The 18,537-nt window shown below is 42.1% G+C and overlaps 1 protein-coding gene across 7 annotated transcripts in view; it reads right to left on the bottom strand.

Moving 5' to 3' along the window:
- The window catches only part of PPFIBP2 (PPFIA binding protein 2), a 206,012-nt gene that overhangs the window by 78,379 nt on the left and 109,096 nt on the right, over window positions 1-18,537 (bottom strand). For 6 of the 7 annotated variants that reach the window (XM_025209275.1, XM_014521940.2, XM_025209277.1 and 3 more), the window contains 2 exons: window positions 14,074-14,166; window positions 7,950-8,063 (listed from right to left, as the gene is read on the bottom strand). In XM_025209275.1, coding sequence (XP_025065060.1) covers window positions 7,950-8,063; window positions 14,074-14,166 — 207 coding nt within the window. The remainder of the gene's footprint in view (window positions 1-7,949; window positions 8,064-14,073; window positions 14,167-18,537) is intronic. The other variant, XM_025209279.1, reaches the window with a different exon arrangement.

An 18,537-nucleotide genomic window follows, 5' to 3' on the forward strand; every position in this document is an offset into this window, starting at 1 on the left:
TGAGGTCAGGCAGGGCAACCATAGGGGTTGCTCCTGTGGCTCCCCCCACCTGGGGAGAGGAAGGCACAGCTGGAGGAGCTGCAGGAGAACCTGCAGCCACCCAGCTATGCCTGCCTCTCCCCAGCTGATCCAAATCACCGAATCTCTCCAAATCAGTGCCAAATCTTCCCAAGCGGATTTAGCCGAATCGATTCGGGACAGTGATCCTTATCTCCGAACTGAATCACTGTCCTCCGAACCGGCCAAATCCAAATCTGAATCAAATACTTCCCTATTCTCACAGGCCTACTTTCCAACCCTATTCTAGACAAATATATTGTCAGGAGAAGGTTCTCAGAACTAACATAATGGAGGATGTCTCTCCTCCTGCTACTCAAAAATAGTTTTGGGGTTTTTTTTAAAGAAAGTGTGAAATGAAAGTATTAGGTGATCAAGAAGATCACTCATCCATGAAAGGGAACAGCATAGATACCATTCGTTTTTTAAAGATGCAATGACTTAGTGTATCAAATAGAAACAAATTAATATTTCTCATGGTGAAGCAGGGTTGTAATGTTGTAGCCACGACTGTCCAGAGCAAAGAATGCAAGAATTATTTGTTTGATAATATCTTCTATTTGACCAAAATTCTAGCTGGAGAGATTTTAGATAAACTTTCTGGCACAAAATACCTTTCCTCATGTCTGGGAAATAAGTAGATTCAGACTAAGCTAAATATGTGTTAAAATAATTACTCGCATTAAAGTAATTAGTAACAAAAGTAATCCTTCTAATTAACATTTAGCTTGGGCTGTATCTGCTTCTTCCTCAAACCTAAGGAAAGAAAGAGAAGCTGCATCTGAAAGCTTGTTTAATGTTGGTCCAATAAAACATACCATCAAAGGAATCTTGTATCTCTTAGTTATTTCTCTTAGGCTGTAAATAGATGTTGCACTTGTCCTGGGACCCTACAGACATACAACACACCTGTTCTGCTTCAAGTCCCACCAAAGCCTGAAGGATAAAATGTGCTATTTTTTCTCCTAGGACATCATGGTATGCATCTGTAAGGTTATTGTGGATCATTCTTTAACAAGCTGGACAGGATGTGTGCTTTCACCAGCCATCTACTGGCAGAGGAGTAGCAGTGCAGCTTGGAAGCCACCTGAATAAGGGCACTTACACACATGCAGAGAGCATGCACTGGATTTCCAGTGCATTGGAGAAGACTCGATTAATCAAGTCTGCTACAGCATGTAAACTGATGCACTCTGGCAGCCTTGTGCGTCACGTGTATCAGCAGCGCAGCACATCTCTGTGCTGAGAAAATGGTGGCAGTGCACTTTGAAATAAAACATGTTCTGTGCTTTAGTTTAAAGTGCCCCACTGCCATTTTCTCAGCATGCTCTAAGTTTCCTTTTAGAGAACATGAACTGTTGATCTTGACACGGTAAACCTCGCATATCAAGGTGATCAGAAAACATCTATAGATGTGTGCAACAGTGATATGATATCTGTGACAGAATCTCCTGGCCTCTTTGATGTTGAGTAACTCCTCTCCCTCATACTTCTCTGAGCATGTTGTGGACTTGCTCTGGAGAATCACACCCTCCTGCCGCATACCAACAGTCTGTACTTCTATTCCCCAAAACCTGTGTGTCCCTACTAGACTGTATTACAGTCCTCTATAAAAAATAGAAGGTTATTTTGCATAATACTAACACATAGAAAGTAGTTCATTTTATTCAACGTTTTACAAGTTGTGTGCATGGTAGCTTTATGACAGTGTCCAGAATAACTACCCATAAACCCGCTGCCAAAATAATCTTTGCCAATGGCCTTACCCTTACATAGCGGACAAGTTCCTGCTAGCCTGCATTCAGCTGGTAAGCATTTTTCAGGGCAGCATTACACATGGATGATGCAGTGATATTATCAGGTATCTTACTAACTGCACTTTAATAAATCATACTCAAGTGATAACATGTGTAGCATTTTTGGAGCACAAGTAAAGTTAAGAAAACTCAAATTATATTATCTGTTAGAAAATAAAATTAAAAGTCAGAGAACACTCTGGACCAACATATATTGTCATTATTTTCAGAACAGTAAATAAGATGCTAATCCATGCTGCTTTTTGGCTTAAAACGATTTCTATTAATGTATGCTAATTTCTTTCAAGATGAGAGAAGGATCTCCTTTCCATTTCCAATTTAATTAAAGAAGGAAAGGACGAATTCAATTAAAATTTTACTGGGAGAGTGTCACTGTAGTTCAATATGTTGCAGGTGAGTAAGGTGGGCGTTCTCAAAGGGGGAAATAACACCACACAAATTATTGAAAGACAAGGTGACTTGTACTGTGAAGTAGACCAGAGTGACTTTTTTATGTTAAATAGTAAATTGGCTGAAAAATGGGGTACAGGTTTCCCTCGCTTTATGCGGGTTCTGTATGTATGAATTCACTCTTATGCAATGACACTTTTTATACCAAAAATTTTGTTATATGTGAGTAAATTCACTCTTATGCATTTGGTGTGGTGGAAGTCCGCAGTCAGCTGCTTTGTGCAGTGCCCTGTGGGATTGACATGAACCAAAATATAGCCTCCTGTGTGGATCTGTGCTCCTCACTCATTGTCGGCAACACGTGTTTCTGTAGTTTCCATCCCCATTACGGTAACATTCACCACCACCCTATGCTGTTGGTGAGCACCAAAATTGTCTTGTAAAAGTGGTAGAAATGGGTCTGGGGGTCAGTACAATCGAGATCTTGGAACGTATCCCTATTTGTTACATTGTAAAGTGGGTTCTCTTTATGCAAATTTGAGTTATGCGCCGTTTTCCAGGAACACATGTACAGCATAAAGAGAGGGAAACCTGTATTTATGGATGAAATAATTTTATACTTTTAGCTGCTTAAAAACATAGTGCCTCTGCTATCATCTTTTCATCTAATAATCAAATGGTTAGAGCTCTCACTCTGACTATGAGAGCCCTTGTACCATTTCCTTCTCTGGCTGAAGGAATCTGAACAGTGTCATGAATCCTGTTGTGTTTTGGGGGATTCACACCATGTTGTGAATGTTTTCTTGTGTTCTGTTGTACTGATATGTGTGGTCTCATTGAAAAGCCAGTGTTGTCCTGTATCCATTTATGTTACTACCATCATTGTGTAGGTTAAGTTATGCTGTCTATATATAACTTTATGGTTTTGGATACAAGTTAATCAAGGGAAGGGTGTGGGCAGAATTGCTAAACTCTATTACTACTGTGACTCCGGGGCAAGAAGAATTGCCACTTCCAGACACAGACAGAAGGGGTTGGGCCCTAAAGCATAGATAGCAAAGACAGCTGAGAGGAATGGCCTGTCCAGCCAAACGATTTCTGATGATGGGGCAAGACTCTCAGGAAGGCTAAGGTGTAGAGAGATGAGAGGGTAAGGAACTTTTCTTGGGTTGCCGTTCTGTCTCCAAACCTCTAGTCAGTTTTGCTTGTATAATTCTTTTCTTCTACTTAATAAGTCTTTTTGTTATTGGGCTCCTTACTGATTGCCTGCAGAAAGAATAATTTCTGGGCAAGTGATATTCTGGGCTAGCCCTTCCCACTTAGAGACGGACCTACAAATTATTTCATCATCCAATGGGGTGGCCATTGGGGGCTGGCAGAAATTCCCTGACTACAGCTGTAGGATCTGGTATAAAGGCAGTGGAGCTGAGATTTTCTGGGATATGGAGCTACCCCAGAGCAACCTCAGCCTGTTCCTTGAGACAAGCAGGAGCACAGTTGGGAGAAACTTGGGGCTCAAAGGGCCCCTGAGAGTTGGATTTGTGACAAACACACATCCTTGCATCTTGCAGGAGTGAGAGCAATCGCCAAACTCCAGGAATGCTCTCAGTCTCTACCTCTGACTCCTCTCTACTTTGTATAAATAAACACAAGTGCCACTGGAATCTATGCATCATACCTTGAAGCAAGTGCCGTAATCATCAGACTAGAGGACACTCAGGGTGCTGACACAAGTTACATTTTGTTGCATGACTGGCCACTGAAAGTACTCTACAGTGGTGCCCTGACAGAAGGACATGGCTGCAGAGCACTTTAAAAGAGGCTGCCCTGAGACAATCTGAACTCTCATTACAAGAGGGTTCAGATGAAGGCGCTCTAAAGTGGAGCACTTTAATTAACTTGTGTCAGCCCGCGCCAGGAGCAGAGCTGGCCTGACAGCCCAGCCCTGCTCTGTTTTCAAAATGGGAGCAGGGGAGGGAGCAAGGGAAGCTCATTCTGGGGTTGCCCAGCTGGCACTGGAGGGTGGGATCAGTGGATTGGAGCCCACCCACATCAGGGGGGCTCCCATCCACATACCCCACCCTTCAACACCTGCTGGGCAACCCCCAGAATGAGCTCCCTCTGATTCCTTCCCCCACCCCCCCATTCTGAAGACAGTGCCGGGGCTAGGAGGGAAAAAGATGGGGCTAGGGGAGAGCAGCTGCAGACCTGAAGCTACTCTAAACTGCAGCTCAATCCCCCAACCCCTGGAACCCAACAGGGAATGTCTGTTGAGTGTGGGGGATTCCTGTAATTCATGGCTCTTCCAGTGAAGCGCCATGAGTTATAGCAGGAGCAGCACATCTCTCTGCACTCTCACTCTACCCCTTTTCCTTCTGTGGTTCAGTGAGAATTTAACTATGGCATGTAAAGGAGATACTGTTCCAACAGGAGAAAATGAGAGCGAGGTCAAGCTTAGAAGAGTGTCAAGCAAGGGTTGGCAAACTACAGCCTATGGACTTGATCTGACCATTGGAGCTACTGTATCAGGCTTTGGGGATCATTTGATTTCAGGGAGCTTCATCCATGCCATGCCATGCCATGCCATGCCATGCCAAGTGGTGGGGAGCTTTGCCTATACTGAGCCATGCCATCCTTGAAAGGATCTTAAGGCACCTTCAGGGTGACATGGCATACTGGTTGAGAATCACTGCTCTATTATTTTTTGCAGTTAAAAAACAAGTGGTGACTTGAGTCAAACCAGATTGAGAACCAGTGGCATACTATTCTGGATATTCTCTTACAAGATAGCACATGTGGTTTCAAGTATTCCAAAACCAGAATAGGGATTTTTTTAAACTGTTTTAATTAGCTAAAAGGTAAAATGCACTTTCACTATTATCTTGTCCTCTTCAAGTTTAGTGCACTTAGCCCCATTTCCTTTTCTTACAAGTTCCTGAACATAAAATGTTTCATTCAACATAAAAAGCAATTTTATCTGATTTGTATTCAAGGAACAAAAACAAAACAAAAAAATTAATTTAGAATTCAGATGGATTAAAACGTCTTCTCCACTCCCCCAATTTTTAAATTCAGATGCTGAAAACGCCCCCCAATCATTCACATAGCACCCAATACTAATTATTTTGGGGACTTCGAAAATTGAAAAAAACCAACAAACAACCCCCCTCCTCCACAAAAAAAACAACCAAAAAACAAAAAACTTGAGTGCAATGGGACAACTTGTGTAGTTAAAATTGAGCATGTGTGAAAATATTTGGAGGTTTGGGACTTACATCAGTCAATAACTGCAAAAATAATCAAAAGATAAAATATGGTAATTTGCAATACTTAAAGATAATTGTGTCCTAAACACTAGGACAATCTGGAGATACTGTTCACTTACAGGTACAATGTGAATTAGTCAATGTGCCAATATTTACGTAATTATCACATTTAAAATACAAACTGTTTTAAAACTTTACTATGAAAGAAACAACACATTTAAGCCTACCACTGCTAGACACTCCTACTCAGAAACAGTGGGAGCAGTAACAGGAATGCCTTCCATATATAGAAAATGTTTAATATAAACAAAGTGAGTACTGCATGCAATACTTTGAATCTAAGAGTCCATCTCTGGGGTTTAATTCTTAACTCTTTCTTTGTTTCATGGCATGATCTTAGGCAATTGGCCCTGGCCTTGCAGTAAGCTTTGCAGATTCAGGAGTCCACTACTGTACAGCTCATTGCAGAATTAGGGTCTAAGCCTCTGTGTTTCAGTTTGTCAAGAGTTAAACAGTTATATCATTAATCATCTCTGCGGAATAATGGTCAGATGACAGAAAATGTGTAGAAAGGGCTTTGATTTCAAACCGTCCAATACAAATTTTCTTTTTATAAAATGAAAGCCATTTGTAATTGTTGACCAGAATTACTTTGAAGGTATTTTACACTCTATGTTAGGAAAGGTCTTTCTAAGACTTTCTATGGGAGTTTTTAAGTTTAGTTTAACAATTTTAAACTAAAAGTTATCTTAACAATGTTAACCTGATCTGAACACACTGCTTACATACATTGTTAACTGGTGGTGGAGTCTATTTTTGTTCAATGAAACTCTGAAACACATGTTATTTAAGCACATATTTAAGTGCCTATGATTTTAAAGGGATGCTACTGAGCTTTTGTTGAATCAGCTCTTAATCCACAGTTCCTCCACAGAGCAATCGGAACTGAAAATTTTCCAGTAAAAAGGAATGGTCAATATTTTTGTGGCAATATTAGACCCATTGTCTATTTTTTCCGTGAAATAGGAAAACAAAACAAACCAAAACCCCTTATTAGAGATATTTTTATTAGCTGCAATTAATCACAATTTTAATTGCACAGCTAAAAACTCAAAATTATGTGCAGAAAAACTAAAAATTGTACAAAATTATGCAGGTACTTTGTTTGGTTAGGGGTGTGGGGGGTGTGCGTGTGTGTGTGTGGGGGGAATTTGTGAAGGTGTGGGGGGCTGTGGATGTGTATGTGGGGTTTGGAGCCTGGGAAGGGGGAGGTCCATGCATACCCTGCCAGGATGCAGGGTACTGTGGGTCTGGAGTGAAGGGCAGCAACAGGGCTGTGGGGGCTGTGGCTTGGGAGTAAGGGGAAGAAACACAGACACGCAAATACAAATGCACACACACACACACACACACACACACACACACACACACACACACACGCACACGCACACGCACACACACGCACACAGAGTGCCCAGCAGGTAAGTCTGTGGAGGGGGGCAGATCAGGGCCCCCATGGTGAGGCAGGGAGTGGGGCAGGAGCAGGAGCAGGAGCTGGGGTGAGTGGGGCCTCAGGCTAGGGCAGGTTGTGTGATAGAGCCGCAGGAGGCTCCTTCAGGGGTGAAGGACAGGGCATGGCTCTCCACTGCTGCACGCACCAGGGGAGAGAGACATGGGGGGCAAATACCACCTAAATTTGTGTGCAGTGTGGAGGCAGGCTGCCTTCTGTGGGCTGGGGCTCTGCACCCAGCCAAAAAATGAGTGTAAATTAGGAGCTGGCATTTTCCAAATAGTGCCTTGAGTCTAATGAGGGGTGCCTTAAGACTAAAAACAACTTGAGAACCACAGGGTTATGGTCACAGTAAACTGAAGGTGAACTGTGGTTTTGCAGACAAATGGATTTGGAATAAGAAAAGAAAGATTCTTGATTTAGTAACACTTTAAAATAGAACAAAGATCTTAAAATGAGTGAAGAGAACGTTAGACTAAATTTGGTACTGGCATTCAAGTCAATCTCATACTATATTATAGTTCAGCTTCAAATCAAGCCACGGGACAGCAGGAAATACATCTGTAACATTTTCTGCTTAAAAACTTACAGAAACTAATAGTTTGTGAATATATTTGACTTGTCTAACAGGTTATTCATCTATGCCCAGCTTTCCACCAGCCTTCATTTGTCAGAGTATTATGAATAATACACAATGGTTTCATTTTACATGCCTTCTGCTTACAATGTTACACAACCGACTACTAAAATCCCTGTATATTAGGAAATCAAACAAACCTTTTTTTAAATAAAAGCACTGTATAATGCAAGGAGGAGACACTACAAGAAGGCAAATCTATTCTGTATCTGTTTACTTAGGGTAGTCCTGAATCAGAAATGTGCACATGTTCCTCACAATCTAGATTTTACCTGTTGAAGCATTTCTTCAGTAGCATTAAGTTTCAGCTGATGTCCCTCAAGACAGACTTCTAGGTCCCGAATTTTCTCTCCTTGAGCTTCCACTTGGTCTGTGAGGACACTCACCTGTAATAGGAGAACAGGGGCAGGAAAAACACTGGTAAATTGACTGTAAATAAGACTGCTTCCTTGTAAAGCAAACAGATGACAGTGTACCTTTATATCCAACTGCTACTTAAAGTCTTTAAAATTTTAAGTCTTGAGTATCCAATATCTTCCTCTATCAAAACTTGCATAATTTCTGAGTCTTACCTAACATTGTTTGCTTTGAAAGCTTTGGTCAAATTGTAGTTTTACAGTCAAAAGGAAAGACCCAGAGTCTCTGGGAGGGCCAACAAACTATGCATAAGTAGCCTGAATAAATTTAGGTAGCGTGCATACAGCCAATATTTTTTTAAATAAAAAAACGAGAACAAAGAATACTTTAAAGTGCTATCAGAGTAGGCATTACTATTTCGGCTCCCACTAGCACTTCCCTTCTTTAAGTGAATAAACAATAAAACTCTTCTTTAGGAAACTAACCAATTACCTAACCACTTACAAAAACATGAGAACAACTTACCTATCAATAAAGGTTTTTGAAGCTATAAAAGAATGAAATATGTAAAAAGGCATGTTTTAGCAGCAGCAAAGCTCTGTTCCACAAAATTTCCAAGCTTTACAAGCCAAAACATGAAGGCAAAAGAACTGAAACACAGGCAATGAATCACTGTGCAGGAAACAATTAGTAATACTCTTGAAGAATTATAGGAATGGTGGTAATAAACCAGTGTGTGGACAATAAACAGAATGAGAAGAGCCCACCAAGTTAGCCCAGAAACTTATTATAACTCAGAAATTTATATTCAGCATAATGTTACAGAGATGGGGAACAAATAGCCCTTTGGCCTAGACATGATAGCACCTGAAGGATGATCCTATGCATTAATTTATTACTAGTATACATATCCATTTTGGTTGCCCCAGGCTCCCCATACTATTTAGCACTCTGAACACACACAAAGGAGACAGATTATCCTACAGAAGTTATAATGTCTGTAGAACAATCCCCCAAAATACATATAGGAACAGGCAGCACAGCAACTTATAGAAGCTAGGAGAAGCATTTGCAGGTCCAGCCTTGCTGCCTGACAAGGACAGGCCCAACTTCATTGGGCTTCAGAAATATGCAACAGAGTTACTCAACATGCAACAGTCACACCAGAGACATGTATAACAATCTTTTAGAAATAATGTTATACTGGCATGCTGTCATGGCTGGATTTCTGAACTTGCCTTGCTGTTTTCAAAGCCTTGCCCTGCATCCTAGTCTTGAATTGTTTAACCATAATTTGCCTGCCTCAGAGTAGAGTAATTCAGTATACACAAGCTATTATTCCAAGCACTAGAATCCCCCCCCCCTCCTTACCCTGAGCTAATAAACCCTTCAGTCTTGAACTTAACTTTACTAAGAAAAACCCTCAGGATGAAACCACAAAATACAGATTTCACTTTTAACTGAAGTTCAGATAACAACATTAATGGTATTGTCACCTCTAGCATGAGCTTTCACAGCCAGGTATGTCACTGTCTTGCAGAAGTTCCATAACCCACAGGCTTAGAAAAGGGCCTGCTTGGGCAGAGTTCTTGAAGATACACTCAATAAAAGGTAATGCTTAGATGTGCACAGGCTTTTGATTCAATCTCCTAACTCAAAGGAGACAATGATCAGGTGGCAGGAAACCTGCAGGAAAAGTCACGCAAAGCATGTGACTTGATAGTCCATGTTTTCTTACCTATGACTAGCTTTTTGCAGGGGTAGATCCAGAGGGAATGCAGTTGCAGCCTCCTTTCTACAGTGTAACTTGATGGCTCTGGTTCCTCACAGCTCTGGATGCTTGGGTACATATTAGAGTCCAGACCATGCCACAGGAGCAGCAACCAGGGACTTTTTTTTTAAGTCCCTGAAGCAGGTAAGAATCTACCCTTCTTCTCTCAGCTCTCCTTCTCTTCCCCCTCATGCTCAGCAGCACCTGCCCTCCACTTCTATTCTCATCCTCACCCTCTTTACTTACAGCTCTGGGTACAGGAAGGGAAGGACCTACCCATCCCTGCTGCTGCTCCTAGCTGCCCCAGAGGCAGAAGGAACCCCAGAGCTGCTCCCGCTTCACTCCAGATGGGTCTGTCAGGAGCGGCTGTGGGGGAAGCCAGGCTCAGCTGGAGACAGTGGTGGCAGTGGGGGGGGGGGGGGGGGATGGGGTTCCCTTCCCTGTCTGATCCTTTCACGTGTTCCCTACTAGCCCAAGGGTAGGTGCAGGGAGTAAGATCCATCACCCACCACCAGCACTGTCCATGACCAAGCCTAGCTTGCTGAACAGCCACTCCTCACAGCACTAGCTGGAGCAGGATAGCAGCAGTTAGGACAGTAGTAACAGTGGGCAGGTCTCCTCTTTCTCTGCTCAGAGGTGTAAGTAGAGAGGGTGACGTGGGGAATATGAGGGGAGGGGAGATTCCCCTAAGCATGAACAGGAAGGCAAAGGGTGATGAGAACAGTGGGGAGGAGGGGATTCTTTCTTGTTTCAGGGACTTAAAACAAAGGTCCCTAGATGCTGCTCGTGAGGCATGGTCTACCTGCTCTACTAGAGGTAGGGCAGTGGAGGGTACAGTCACTCCTCCCCTCCCCCCCCCAGCACAAGTTGCTGTTTCTGTACCCTCCTTTTCAAAATCCTGTATCTGCCTATAGGTATTTATAATGGGCTTGGAAGAAAGGAAAAACTAGAACATGCTCAACAACTGTTAGAAAAAGAGGGAATGGACATATTCTGCTTCTTCCTTTATATTTTTTGCTTCTGGATGCAAGTCACAGAGAAGACGGGAGACACAAGAAAGCCAGGCAGGATTAGGGAGAAAGTAAAACTTAAACACAAGCAGACGTAAACAGACACATTTGAACAGCATTAAACTCTCTCTTAGCAAGATACACAAGTTCTGCAGAAAGAGATGCTTCTTATCAATTGGTTGGGTTGCCCATTTTTCCATGAAATGATGAAGAAAGGAAAGGATAGTGGAGATGAGGCAGTAAAGAGCAAAGGGACAACACTCTGTCCTCCCTTTGAAACTCATGCTTGTAGCTCTCACCATAAAATAAAGAATGACAGCTCTGTTAAAGGGTTAAGGTGTAACTGATATTGTCATCCACAAGGAAAATTTTTAATGTTTAAGGTAACCCACAAAGTCATTTAAGAAGATCCCAGCTGCTTTACAAGTATGGGCTGAATGTTTCAGTACTGAGATGGAGAGCCACGTTAGCAGCTTAAAACTCACTATTTTCTCATGTTTGTCAAAGACTTCAGGTCACTGGGTTGTACTTAGAGAAAGGATGGGTAACTCTTTTGGCTGGAACTTGGGTGAGCTGATGTGGGTGATGTGGGCAGGGGGGAAAAGGGGTGCTGACCTGGCTTGGCACAGTACAGGGGAGGGAGAGGGGGGAAACAATTGATCCTATATGGCCTGGGCCTGTCTGCCTTGAACCCACTATGCCAAGAAAGCACATGCCCACTGGGAGCCACCTCACACCAGTGAAATTGCCAACAGGGTCCTGCAGAAGGTTTCTATCACCTCTAGGCTTTCTGAGAGGCAAATGGATATTCATGTGGGACACTGAATCTGGCCTGAAGTCTGTATTATGGCTCTTAAACCATAACAAAAAATCACTTTCAGGTTGAGAAGTCTAGACATTGTTGATTTAGTTTGGAAGGACTGTGGGGCAGGACTATTCTCTTACCAAGTGCATGTTCTGGGATTCTGGTCCTAACTGGGATCTGAACTCAGTACTACTGTAACACAAAACAGTAGTAAGGCAAATTGGGGTGGGAGAATGAGTTAGAATGATCAACTTTCACCTGGTTCCTGAGGATAGTCATATAAGGCACTGACAGACGTGGAAAAAAAAATCGCTTGACTAGAAACAGCAGCACGCTACTTTGACTTGTCTCCACAGTGTCTGTACAGATGGGGTGCTTCAGCAGGGCTTTTTCATGCTTTTAGCTAAAGCTGATTCAATCAGCTACTAGATAAAAGCACCAACACCCCCCCCCACTAAAGTGCCTGATCTATACAGACATTGGGAAAGTCAGGTGCAACTAATGTGATTCCTCTTCTGGGCATGTGTTGGGTTTGGCGCTGGAGCGTGTCAAATTCAAAGTAAAGCACTCTTTTCCCCCCACAAGTCTGTAAGCAGCCATAGATTCCTAAGGCTGATGGTATTTTATGAAATTCCTTTGCAGACAAACCCAAACAGGTTGTTAAGCATGCTTAGAGCTCAACATTTATGATTTTAAACAAGATTTCAAACAGTTTAACTGCAGAATTTTTGCTAATGGCAATTCTAATTAGAGTGGTATGAAGACTTCAAGCCAAGCCATATGATTATGTCTTGTGACAGGTTTACTGTTTATTTTATATTGGTAACCAGAACTTTAATCAGTAAATTAAATCAAATGAGAACAGAAACACATACATGAGACACGTTTATAGAAACTCATTACTAAGATGAAAAAAATATGTATCCACATGTATCAGGCATGGACCAGGAGTTAATTACAGATGCAAAGGGAATGCATACATAGACAGACTCCTGCTTTAGGTTTTTAAGACCAGCTGCTCTGACATCCAGGACAGGAGAAAATATTCAGAAAAACTCAAGGACTTTCATCTATGCCTGTGCAGCATTATATTCTCCAAACATAATACTTCTTCACATAGGGCAGAAGTCCTGCTTTAGACAAAGACTTGGGAAACAGAGAAGCTGGAAGCCTTGCAGAAACTGAATCAGTTTCAGGATTAATTTTTCTTTGGATGTTATCATTAAATTCTCCCATCCCTTTAGATTCTTGAGGATGGGAAGTAGTTTAGGTAATTCAAAGGCAAGGATTTTGTAACAGAGAACCAGGATTTGGGCAAGCCAAATGTTGCAGGCTTTTCTAGAAAGTCAAAAACCTTACCCTCACTGGGGTAAGAAGATAAAGGACAGTTGGGAGGGCTGCTGCTTAGTGGGTAGAAGTAATGCACGTTGAAAAACTGCACTTCACTGGGGGGACATCAATTCCTCTTAATTTTCCACAGAACCCAAGACTCCTGGTGCCCCATGTGTTTTGTTTTGGAGGTCTGATGTCCCCCAGGACAATAATGACCACAAGGGTCATCTGGAAGCGCATTTGACTCACAACTTCTCCTTTCAATTTAGAGTACAACGTTGAGCAACATGCTGCAGGACTTCTCATATCTGTCATATCTTCTCATATCATATTATGACAGAGCCATAATACAGAGGCAATGGTACAACTGGACATCCATAGTCAGTGATAAACTCTGAAGGACAGGTCCTCAGCAAGAATCACTTGACATGACTCCACTGACTTCTATGGATTTCTAGCAGCTGAGGCTCTGGAGTTGGGGGAGAAAGGAATGTAATTTGTGCACCACGCAGAGAAATACAAAAATCTAGAACTCTTGGTTCAGAGATGACACCTTTTATTAGACTGACTAAGAAATCGCAAAAAAAAAATGTCTTTTTGCAATGTCCTACTTGGTCTAATAAAAGGTATCATCTCTGAACCAAGAGTTCTAGATTTTTGCATTTCTTTTTGTCTCAGACTAACACGGCTACCAAACACGATGCCCCCCCCCCGTCAGAGAAGGCTGACACAAAAATCATATTCTCTACAAAAATCAGTTCAGTAAAAACAGAGCAATCACTAGGAAGAGGCATATCTGATCATTCTACAGTGTCATTATCTTGGGCTGAGAGGCCCATGAAAAAATCTCATTCTGAATATGCTTTTACTTCTTGCTCACTGCCTCATTTTTTCCTATATGTTACATATTCAAAACTAAACTGGATAATAACCAGCCTGATTAGCTGCAAGCTTAAGATTTCCCCCAATCCATCAACATTTACATTCACAGGCCAGCCAATGTTTCTTGTACAGTGTATGATCTATTGCTTTATGAAACAGACCTGAGATAGATTGCTTCATATATCTTCCATTCCTCCCTCTAATTTGTATCCAGTGAATGCCAATGCTGTTATACATACCTGCAATATGAGGGATTCTTTATCACCTTCTAATCGTGCCAATCGTTCTTGATAGGTTTCATTATTAGCTGAAGAATGATGATTCACCTGAGACTAAAGAAAAAGAAATACTAAGTAATTAAAATGAACATTTCAAGCAATAGCTAACAGAAAGCGAGGTATAATTTGGTGGTTGCTACAATTCAAAATAAATGCACAAAGCATTCACAGTTTGATCTTGCAGACAGCAATCTGGTATGCCACAAGCAGTTTGAAGGTACTTTTTTATATACATTTGAAATTTGAATATTCTAGATCCCTAAAAATAAGAGAATGACACAAAGCTGAGCATTTCTGCCTTAGGACTGGTTGGAAAACTTTCCATCAAAACTCTCTTTCATGTCAGATTAAGTAAAACTTTCCCAAATCTTAGCTGGGGTTCTACCAGGACTCCTATCAACTGCCCTGGTGCTAAGTACCCCCTGTACATCCAGGGTCCATTACACCATGACAAATTGACTCAATGGATGTACTGAGCTATAGATTCTGGAAGCTCTAGATCTCTCTGTCTCTCTCTCTGGGTGGTCTATCTGGGCATGGTCTGTGGCTCCAGGACAGATTATCCATATGTAAAACCCAGCACCAGGTATCCTGGGATTCCAGCAGCTGGTAAGTGGAAGCCTAGGGATTCCCACCTCTGGCTCAGAACCTGGGACTCGGAGTCTGGAAGTCCTGAGAAAGGATCCCAAAGTCTGTATCACCAGGGCTGAATGGCAGGGCTACTCTGGAACCACAGATCCTGCCCTGAAGCAAGGAGCAGCAAATCCGACCAATGTCAATCTTACAAAGCAACCCCAGGCACTGAGGAACTTCCAGTTTGTGGGAAATAAGGACAAGTTTTGATTTCACTCAAATTCCAACCAAAACCAGATTGAGAGCAACAGGGAGATAGAGGTGTGTCCCATGAATTCTGCTTTTTGGCCAACTTTATTCTCTATCCAGTTGAACTTTGCATAACTCTTGATTTGTGGGAGAACACATTTTTATTTTATAGAAGACTGGTTCCAGGTCATGCCATAATTTACTTATCACCTGCCATTAATGAGCCCATAGTGCGTTATATATGCAGACATCTCTTTCAGATCCCATGTTTTTATTTTTCTTGAGACCTTCCAATAAATATCGCCCATATAAGTGGGAAATTCATAAATGCAATACTTGTGCTGAGTTCCAAATTTATGAATTTGGAAAACATATTTCCCTAGAATATGATGACAGTGAAAATATGTGATTGTAATTAAACCAAAAATATAAAAGAATCTCTCTCCCCCAAAGCAGCCAACAGCTACTTACTGATAGAAGTTATGAGATTAATCGAAAAGAAATCAAAGCATCAGACACCTGTAAACAGTGTGAAATACAAAACCCACTTCAAGAACAAAGTTGCACAAACTTATACTTATGCGTGGAAATACATACTAATGGTCATCTAAACTATAAAAATGAAGCATACCAAACTGAGCTACATCAAGAGCTTCCATCAATAACATTTCACACTAGACACAGCTCAAGCAGGAATGCGACTTAAAGGGCTGCTTGCTTTGATCCAGATTCTAAGAAATCCTTTGCACTGGCTTTTCTGTTGAACAAGCCCACAGAAAACTACTATAAATCTGAAAGGATATAGTTTATCATATGCCTTTTTTTAAAGCAACATAATTGCTATAAGGAAAAACAGTGGGTTTTTACAACCTATATTTCAGCTAGAAACTGTTATCAGGAACTACTACAACTGTTTAATCAGCCTTAGATTTAAAGTAAACTCACTGCACAAGCTGACAGAAAAAAATAAATGTCATATTAGACCACAGCAGTAAATATCGTTGTCAGTGACCATGCAAATATGCACCTTAAAAATAATCTAATCCAACAGTGTTTATAGTACCGCTTAGACAAAGAATAAAGAGCTGTGAAACAGATGCAAGCAACAGGAATACATGCAGAAACAGTGCTTGATCTCATTTCAGTAAAGTCAGTTTCAACCTCCCACAGACATCAATGAAGCAGAATCAAGGACTCAAGTTTTTGGGGAATGTGAAGTAGTAAGATACTACACTGAACAGACAGAACCACACAGAGTTGTGTAGTAGATAATGTTTAACTGGGGAGCTGTTCCCAGAAATTCTCCTGCTCCATCTAGAGCAGTGTGCCTGTAATAAAGAGAGTACTCTTTTTATTATTACAGGCACATCACTTGCACTGATGGGGTCAGGGGTGGGGGTTAAGCAGTGCCATAGCAAGGGGGTGGGGGGTGAGTGGGGCGACCACCCCAGGCACAGAAGCAAAGGGGCATCAACAAGCGTTGCCCAGCCAGGGCAGGGTGTGGGATGGAGCTGTAAGCAGCTCATTTGGGAGGGCGCGGAGATGGAGGAAGGGCAGCTCCCACTGCTGCATCCACTCCTGGGCAAGTATGGGGGGTTGTGTGCCCCCTATATCTGTGTGCAGGGCAAGGGTGGGCTGCTGCTGTGGGCTTTACCCCAGGTGCCAAACTTTGTTGCTATGGCACTGGGGGCAAGTGGGATAAACAAAATGTTGCCCTTCCACCCCAGGTGCTCACTGAGCACCCTATGCCACTGAATGTCTATGCTGGTCACATCTACAGATAGTGCATTTTCCCCTTAAATTTTAAAGTTTATGTTTGGTTTAGGCTGCCACAGAAGATTCACATCTGAGAGAATCAAACTTTGTTATAAAATATCAGGTATAACTTAAAATTATAATTAAGTCATTGCCAAATGATTCTGATCTTCACTTCCTGTTAAGCAGCTCTGCTAGAAATCTCTCAGGTCACTCAGCATCCTAGAACACAACATTTTCCTCTAGAATGTCTGCCTCGTAGCTTGCATGAAAAAGAAAAGCTGTACCAATACTTTCAACACAGCTGGCCTCAGAGGGAAATAAATGTATTTGGCTGTCTAGGTGCTACTACGAATCTTTGTATGAATAAATTGTAAGAGTTTCAACAGGAGAGATTAAGACTGACCAACCTTGGAATTTTCAGCTGACCCCAGTGGGTAGAGTCATCTCCTGGGAGGTGGTAAATCTTGGTTCAAATCCCTTGCTTCCAACCAGGCATAAAGTGGGTTTGAACTGGATCTTCCATACCTACTGTAAGTGACTTACTTTTGGGGGTAACAGGCTCTAAAAGGGAACCATACATCATACCCCTTCTGTGAATAGTACTTAAATTCTGTTATGAATACAGCCAGTAAACTAACAACATTTTACTGGTACTGAGCTAAACCATTTGGACATTACTGATTTTCCTCCTCATGTTTTGGTTAAATAAAAACTATAGGAAATTTGGTTCAAAGTCCACAAATTGGTTTGAATGACATAAAAAAGCATTTTTTCAATCAATATACTATTTGCCAAAATAATTGCTGCAACCCTAATTTGCAGAAGGTCTTCCTATCAAAATCAGCAGTGGCCAAAGGAGACAATACTCCATTTTTGCTGCTCTATTTGTTCTAATGCTACACTGGTCTTATGAAGCAGGTCTGTAGCCACTTACATTTACATGAAATGAATGATGGATACAGTGCCTGTTCTGCACAAATCATTTGTAGACAGTGTTCTTGCAGGACCCGTCTTATACTCTCAAATCACATTTTAGAATTCCAGCAGCAATTTAGTGCCTAAGAATTAAGAATGAATCTTACATAAATGTAAATATTTCTATAACCCTGAACACTCTGCCTAAGTACAGACATTTGGGGAGGTTACACCAGGTTCAAAATGGCCACCCAATTTAAACTTAGCTCATCCCAGTGCCACACTTACACTTACAGACCTGGACTCAGTGACTGGCAATCAGTCTAATCTTTAACTGTACTGAAGTTCCATGCACACAGACTGGTCTAAAAATTACAGAACCCAGTTTAAGATTGTCTCTTGTAGGTGTTGTAGGGCTTCAGCCCCTTCTTGATAGGTGCCTTGCTCCCAAGTGACGTCAGGGTGAGATAGGGCTCTGGTGCCACCTAGATGGTGTGGGTGCTACTCCTACTTGCCTGCCACATCTTTGATATTCTTTATTGGGGAGGCAGTTCCCTTCAGGTGGCCCCCAAAGCAAAGAGGTCCCGACCCTGGTCTTTCTTCGTGGGGCTCCAAACCTCCTCTTTACCCCACCCTTACCACATCCATGGCCTGGGCAAATGCTGCACCCCTGGATGATCTCTTCTCATCCAGACCGCTTGCCTCGGAATGGGTCGGGCCTTCTCGGCCAGCACAATCTTCCCCATGGCTGGTCCCTCAACTTCAGGCTGGCTTGGGCATCTAAACCTGCCCCGGCTTGGGGCTAACTGGAACTAAAAATGAATTCAACAGAAAATATCTGGCCTCTGATGGACCCCTGGGGTCCTGTCTCCCAGTGCCCACTTGGTCACTTGGGGGGGGGGGGGGGGGGGGGGGGGAAAACAGAGGGGA

This window comes from Alligator sinensis, unplaced genomic scaffold (assembly GCF_000455745.1).
Source record: "Alligator sinensis unplaced genomic scaffold, ASM45574v1 scaffold1072_2, whole genome shotgun sequence".
NCBI lineage: Eukaryota > Metazoa > Chordata > Crocodylia > Alligatoridae > Alligator > Alligator sinensis.